Genomic DNA, 7,518 nt, shown 5'->3' with positions numbered 1-7,518 from the left:
GACTATTACTCCCACCCCCTCTTTCCCTCATTCATAATTCTGGGGAGAGTGTGGACCAAAGTCCTCAGTTGGGAGTATCTTTGAGCTCTGATACGTAACGTTTTTTAGAAATTTTTTTTATTGGAGTACAATTGCTTTACAATGTTGTACTACTTTCTGCTGTACAATGAAGTGAATCAGCTATATGTATGCCTATATCCCCTCCGTCCTGGACCTCCTTCCCACGCCCCCCATCCCACCCATCTAGGTCGTCACAGAGCACCGACCGAGCTGAGCTTCCTGTGCTTTATAGCACGTTCCCACTAGCTATCTATTTTACGTATGGTAGTGTATATATGTCAGTCCTAACCTCCCACTTCGTCCCACCCTCCCCTGCCCCCACTCTGTCCACATGTCCATTCTCTAGGTCCACGTCTCTATTCCTGCCCTGCAGATAGGTTCATCTGTAACAGCAGGTGGACATCCCTGGGTGTCCAGTGGGTAAGACTCTGTGCAGGGGGCACGGTTAGATCCTTGGTAGGGGAACTAGATCCTGCATGCATGCCGCAACTCAGACCCAGAGCAGCCAAAATAAATAAACATTTTCTAAAAAATAAAAGCAACAGCAGGGATGTGCCCAAGTCACCTACCAGTATTCTGGTCAGTATCTATTCATTGCATCGGCCTTACATCAGGGGAGGACACATTGCAACAACTGTGAATCCTGAAAATTGACAAATTATCTCAAAATCCCTCAACATCATACTGTTTCTCTTAGAAAGGAAGTTCAGGGGAGTGGCTAGGAGCATGGGAGCTGGGGCTAGACTCTGGGGCTCAACCCTGGCTTCGACCCTCTCTAGCTGTGTGACCTTGGGAAACAAGCTTTACAGTTGGCCACGAAGATTGCCCATCCACAGATGCAGACAAATTTTAAAAGTACAATTGTTCTGCATTTATGTGTGTGATTATTTAATCGAGATCAATTATTAAGGCCATTCTGTGGCTTCAGCTGGAAGCTTCAGAAACATTATTTCAATGTATAGTACTCACTGCAAGGGAAGTGTAACAATGCCATGGCATAAATGAGTAAACTGAGGCTCAGAGAGAAGTAATTTGCCCAGACACGCAACACTTAAGTGGCAGGGGCAGAACTGAAACTCAGGTCACCTGATTTCCCTGTCTCAGCATTTTGTGCTGAACAGCCCCCCTCAAAATGATCACGGAATAAACAACCCGCAGAAATGCAAAAATATTTAATAATTGGCAATAAATTAACAACAGAAGACAGAACAGCAAATACACACAGGAACTTCATAAATACAAAACACACTTAAGTAACAGAATTCAAAAAACTACTTATCCAGAAGACTTTTGGCCCTTTCACTACCCAGTCCCTCAGGGAATGAGGCCTCCCCAGCCGGGAGGTCCAAGAGTCACATATTCATGGAATCGCAAAGCGGGCATTGAAGGTTCAAAGCAGGGGGTGGGACCTAGCATGAGACAGGGCTGTTCCTGTAACCACAGAAGTAGAAACTGGTCCATGGTACGTGGTGGTCAGCGACCAAGGCGGACACGGACTCCAGTCTTTTCCTGCCAGCCCGGGCCCGGGAAGATCCTAGGGCAACGCATCCCGCGGAAATATCGCTGCTTCCGGGGGAACTCGTTCTGGTGTTTGGGAAAAGGGCGCCTCTGGCACCAGCGCCGTCGGGTCCAGGCTAAGAGACCCGCCTGGTCCGATGGGGCCACGGAGGAGGGAGGCGTCCGCAACCAGGCGACCCCGGGGCTTCGGGTCCCAGGCGGAGCCGCGGCGGGATCACAGACAAGGACCCGAGTGCGCCACCAGCCGCAGGTCCCACGCGAGCAGGCGCAGGAGGTTGAAGATGACGGTGGCTTCGTGGCACCGAGGCGAGCCCTGCAGCCCGGGAAGCAGGCGGAGCGGGGCTGAGTCAGGAATCTCCTTCCCCGAGACACCCCCCTCCAGACCCGCACGGCTCCAAGCCGGCCTCCCGTCTAGCCGCTTTGCCGCCCGCTCCACTCACAGCTGTGCGAGTCTGGGGACGCCTCCCGGGCCGCCGCAGGGACTTCCTCCGGGAGCCTGGCCGGACCAGCTCGAGCTGGAGGGAGAACGGGAGGTCAGTGCAGGCGGCGGGGAACCGAGCCTCCCCTCCCAGGTGACTCCGCCCCTCACCCTCCCAGCCGCAGACCAAAGCCCGGATCTGGGGACACCGAGAGGACGTGAATCGTGTCTGCGCCCGTTTCTGGCCTCACGGGACAGATTCGCAGTCGGGGGGCCTGGCCTTGAGACCAGGGGCGCAGAGCGAGCCGGGAGGGGTGCGGGGCCAGGGCGCAGCGCACTCACGCAGGCCGCCACGTCCCGCCCCGCGGCCGCCAGCAGCTCCAGGGTCGGGCCGACGCCGGGGAACAGCTCGGGGCTCGGCAGGCTGCTCAGCACGTCTTGGGCGTCGGCGAGGCCGCGGGCCACCTGGCGGAGCAGCGCACGGGACTGCGGGGACCCGGCGGGAGTTAGACGGGGCGGCGCGCCAGCCCGCGCTCCCCCACCCCCACCCCACCCCACCCCCCGCCCGCCGGCCTCGGGCCTCACGGAAGGCCGCGGAGGGTCCCTCCTCCGGCGGAACGAGCAGTTGCGCGGCCTCCAGCTCAGCGTCTCTTCCTCCTGCGGGACAAGGGCTGGGGTGACGCGGAGTCTCCTGGCAAGGGCCCCTGAAGCGCTGGGACGTCGGAGATTCCTGGACGTGGCTCGGGACTGGCCGGGACGGTTGTGCTTATCGTGTCCCGAACCAGGCAGCGCTCCGATGGCTGAGCGGGGCTGAAAGGCACCCGCGCTCCCCGTGCGGAGCCTGCGCCCCGATGTGCAGCCGAGTCCGCCTAGAGGGGGCGCCCCTCTGTGACCCGCACCAAGGCCGTGCCTGAACTGACCACCGGGGCCTCCCGGAAGATGTCGTGGTCACAATTCTGGACCCTGAAATCTGAGATGTGCCTGCTGGACACTAGGACGCGAGGGCCCCTCGGGACAAAGACTGATGTCTCCGAGCCCGCGGGCCCGGGGTCCAGGGGGCGGGGGCGTCTGAGCATCACTCACATAGCGGTCCCTCAGTGCCTTGATGGCCAGCAGCGCCCGGGGGTCCAGGGAGCGGTAGTGTGAGAGGAGGCGGCGCGGAGGCTCCACCACTTCGGGGTCCGCCGCCACGCCCACCGTCACCAAGACCCACAGCCCCACGGCCACCGCGGCTGCGCCACTCGGCCCCATCTCTTTTCCTGCAGGACGCGACAGACGTCAGGCAGCTCAAGGAGAAGGCCCCGAGTCCAAGCCCCTGCCTGTGGTTAGACTTGCAGAGGGACTGACGCTCAGAGCGTGGGCTGTGGACACACGCAGGGGAAGAGACAGGATGCGCCCCCTCCTACCCTCAGCCTCTCTCCTCTCACTCCTCACCTACGGTGTGTCTCTGGTGCCTGGTGCTGCAGCGGGGCCTGCCTTCCACTGTCCTCTGGGTGGTGTCCAGAGTGGGGTCCACCTGGGACAGCGGTGCCTGCACCCTCCATGGTGGCTTTTAAGTGCCCAGCTGAGAATGGTGAGCAACCGGGCTTCCCCGTGCAGGGTAAGCTTTCCCAACGTCATTGCTGGCCATTGATTAGCCCAGAGGGTTGCAGGCAGGGGTTTGAGGACTTTACCCACCTGTGGGCCAGTGCCAGCGATGACTCTACCCCAGCTCTCTGTCACCAGTTCTGGTCTCTGTCCCTTTCTGTAGCCTCTCACTTTCTTTTCATCACCCTGGGTGTCCTTATCTGTGTTCTATAATAACAACCAGCCCTTATACAGTGCTTAGTGTTACTGGGCCCTGTTCTAAGTAACTTATATGTACATGTCTCATTTAATGCTCAAAAAATGACACTGCAAGAACTGTTCCACCTCCAATTTATAGATGGGATAACTGAGGCACAGTAAAGTGAAGGAACTTTTCCAAGACACACAGTCAGTAATTGGCAGAGGCAGAATTTGAACCTATACTCAATCCAGCTCCAAAGCTTGATCTCCAAGCCACAACTACCCCTAAATATCTGATTCAGTGCCTCCTTCTCTCTCTCCATTTCTGTCCTCATTTCATTCTGTTTCTTTCTTCCCTCTCTGTTTGCCTCCTCTTTTGTCTGTCTCTCTGTTCCTGTTTTTATCTCTGTCAATAACTCCATCTGTCTATCATTCCTTTTTCTAGCAAACATTCAGGCCAGTGTCTCTCTGTCTCCGTGTGTCTCAATCAGTCTCTTTGTTTCACTTTAAAAATAAAATCTACTACTTTTCCTGATAAAATTAGCAAGGCAAGGTTATTGGATAAAGCTGGAAAAATAGAGACATGCACAGGAGAGGAAAAAAACCCCACCTATAATTTCACCACCCACCTGTCTTCCGTCACCCCAGCTCTGGAACAATTTTTCCAATGAGTAGAAATGTTACGTATATTTACTTGTACATATGTTTTCTGATTATTGAAGTAAAACATTCGTTATAAAGAATCAGTCAATAAAAAAATACCATTGGGGCTTCCCTGGTGGCGCAGTGGCTAAGACTCTATGCTCCCAATGCAGGGGCCTGGGTTCGATCCCTGGTCAGGGAACTAGATCCCACGTGCATGCCGCAACTAAGGAGCCTGCCTGTTGCAACTAAGACCCGGTGCAACCAAATAAATAAATAAATATTTTTAAAAAAAATACAACTTGGAGAGTTAAAGAAAGTCTTTAATCCCACTTCCTGGAGGTAATCTTTTTAGCAGTTAGTGGCTATTTCTCCTCTTTTTTTTTTTTTTTTTCTCTTTCTTTGAGCAACTTCTCCTAAATTGGAACGAGTCTGTATACAGTTTGATAGCCTGCTTTTTGTGTCTTACCATTACCTCATTACCATTTGCAGTCCCCCACATCTTTAATTATACTGTATCAGTGAGGTACCCTGCAGGAAACAGATGGCCTAATCAATGTAGGATAATTTGTGGTGGTTTAATACCAAGGGTGTTTACAAAGGGATTGGATGGTGAAGAGAACAGAGGAGGAGTAATGCAAGGCCTTGGGGCCCACACGGGTGAGGGTCTGTCATCCCTAGGCCTGAAGGAATGGGGGAAGGGAGGGAGTGGTTACCTGACCTGGGAAGGAGGGAGTCATGTACACAGGGGGAGGGACAGAGAAGTCATGATGCCCTGCAGGGAGGAAGCCTGGGGAATAAATACTCTGACTTGACTCTCCTTCCCGACTCTCTGGCCCTACTGCTAGGCTCCCCATTGGCTGCACCCAACAGAAGCCAAAGTCCAGCTTCCTGGGGCCCAGAGGAGGGTGGAGAAGTGGGAAGAGTGAACTTGGAGGGGCAAATGGAAGACATCCTGCATATACCACCGGTAAGGCTTCCATTCTGACAGGATTATTGAATAACCAATCCCCTATTGGTGGGCATTGATATTCTTTCCAGTCTTTTGTTAAAATCATGGTTCTCAAGACTGCGGGAGAGAAAGGGAGTAATTTTTTCATTCTTTTAATAGTGTCTTTCATAGGGCTGAAGTTTAAAATGTTTCCAATTCATCAATTTTTTTCTTCCATGGATCGTGCTTTCAGTGTATATACAAAATCGTCACCATGGCTCCCTAGATTTTCTCCTATACTACATTCTAGGAGTTTTATAATTCTGCACTTTACATTTAGGTCTATGATACATTTTAAGTTAATTTTTGTGAAATGTGCAAGGTCTGCATCTAGCTTGGTTTGTTTATTTTTTTATTTATTCGCATGCGAATGTCCAGTTGTTTCAATACCATTTGTTGGAAGTCTATCCTTTCTTCATTGAATTGCCTTTGCTCTTTTCTCAAAGATCAGTTGACTATATTTGTGTGGGTCTATTCCTGGGCTCTCTATTCTGTTCCATTGATTTGTCTATCCTACTAATATCACACTGTCTTGATTACTGTAGCTTTATAGTAAGTCTTGATGTGAGAGAGTGTCAGTCCTCCAACTTTGTTCTTCTCTTTTAATATTGTGAAAGTTATTCTGGGTCTTTTGAATCTCTATATAAACTTTCACTTTGTCAATATCCACATATTAACTTGCTGGGATTTTGATTGGATTGCATTGAATCTATAGATTAAGTTGGGAAGAACCAACATCTTGACAATATTGAGTCATCCTATCCATATTCATAGAATATTTCCATTTTTAGATGTACTTTTATTTCTTTCATCAAAGTTTTATAGTTTTCCTCACACAGATTTTATTTATATTTTGTGTTATTTGTACTTAAGTGTTTCATTTTTGGGGGTGCTGATGTAAATGGTATTTTAAATTTCAACTACAAACTGTTCACTGCTGTTATACAAGAAAGCAGTATACTTTTGCATATTAATCTTGTATCCTGCAACCTTCCTATAATCACTTCTTGGTTCAGAAATGTGTTTTAAAATACATAAAATTAAATACACAGGACTATTAAGAAAACCGATTATTTTGAAACACAGTTACCAAAACATTAAAGTAACTTTGTGATAAGTAATACATATGTCTCTTTATTAATGAACTAAGTACAAGACATAGCAGTAGGTTTACTAACTACTATACTGTTGAGGGAGTAATGGGAGTAAATGATATTTCAAGATATGTGCCACATCTGTAATGTGTTAGGAAACATCTGTGGCTTCTTTTAGTGACAAAGTCACAGGTTCTGCTAATATATTGTGGTTTGTTGCTTACATTCATAGTGGAAAGAAATGCTAAATTTCAGTTTGAGGTCAGTGAAGATGGAGATGCAGCTTTTTCCCATGCAAGTTCACCCTCCCCTGAATCCTATTGTCCATGAACTCCAGGTTAAGCTAGACCTGCAGCAGTTGAATAGAATGAAGCAGATCTATAGGCATTGACATGGAAAAATCTTGAAGACATATCATACAGTGAAAAAAGTAAATTGCTGAATAATATACATGGTGTGACACTCCTTGTGTTTAGAAATACTCATACATACTAAAGCAATTCAGTGGAGAAAAATAGCCTTTTCAAAAAATAGTGCTGGAGTAATCGGACCTCCATAGGCCAAAAAATAAACCTTGACCTAAACTTCACACTAAAATAAAAATTAACTCAATATGGATCATGGACTGAAATGTAAAATATAAAGCTATAAGACTTTTTGAAAAAATTATGAAGAACATCTTCAGGATCTAGAGCAAGGCAAAGGGTTCTTAGACTTGACACCAAGGGCTTAATCCATAAAGGGAAAATTGATCAACTGAATTTGATCCAAAACTTTTGCTCTGTAAAAGACCATGTTAAGAAGATAGAAAAATGAGCTAAAGACTGGGAGAGAATACTTGCAAACCACCTATCTGATGAAGGACTAGTATCTAGAATAGATAAAGAACTCTCAAAAATCAACAGTACAAAAATTAAACAATCCGTTTGGGAATGGGCAAAAGACATGAAGAGACATTTCACTAAAGAGTGAAAGATGGGAAATAAGTACATGAAAAGATGTTCAACATTATTAGCCAATAAAGAGAT

General features: G+C 48.6%; 1 protein-coding gene across 1 annotated transcript; it reads right to left on the bottom strand.

Moving 5' to 3' along the window:
• Positions 1-1,792: 1,792 nt before the first annotated feature.
• LOC132353975 (interferon lambda-4-like) lies at positions 1,793-3,247 on the bottom strand. The gene is made up of 5 exons (XM_059905472.1): positions 3,080-3,247; positions 2,582-2,653; positions 2,339-2,482; positions 2,019-2,195; positions 1,793-1,891 (listed from the first exon to the last, which is right to left on the bottom strand). Exons 1-5 carry the CDS (start codon positions 3,245-3,247, stop codon positions 1,793-1,795), a joined length of 660 nt encoding a protein of 219 aa, XP_059761455.1.
• Positions 3,248-7,518: the final 4,271 nt, after the last annotated feature.

The sequence above is a fragment of the Balaenoptera ricei genome, chromosome 19 (genome assembly GCF_028023285.1).
Source record: "Balaenoptera ricei isolate mBalRic1 chromosome 19, mBalRic1.hap2, whole genome shotgun sequence".
NCBI classification, from domain to species: Eukaryota; Metazoa; Chordata; class Mammalia; order Artiodactyla; family Balaenopteridae; genus Balaenoptera; species Balaenoptera ricei.
Note: the sequence above shows the minus strand (reverse complement) of the source record. Positions and strands in the feature narration are given on the sequence as shown.

What these genes read in the sequence shown, in the direction of transcription:
- LOC132353975 (XM_059905472.1), bottom strand. Translation starts at nt 3,247, where the DNA reads ATGGGGCCGAGTGGCGCAGCCGCGGTGGCCGTGGGGCTGTGGGTCTTG. An exon ending in AGGCACTGAGGGACCGCTAT is followed by an intron (nt 2,654 to 3,079) that starts GTGAGTGATGCT and finishes CTTGTCCCGCAG; the next exon opens with GAGGAAGAGACGCTGAGCTG. An exon ending in GGGACCCTCCGCGGCCTTCC is followed by an intron (nt 2,483 to 2,581) that starts GTGAGGCCCGAG and finishes GGGTCCCCGCAG; the next exon opens with TCCCGTGCGCTGCTCCGCCA.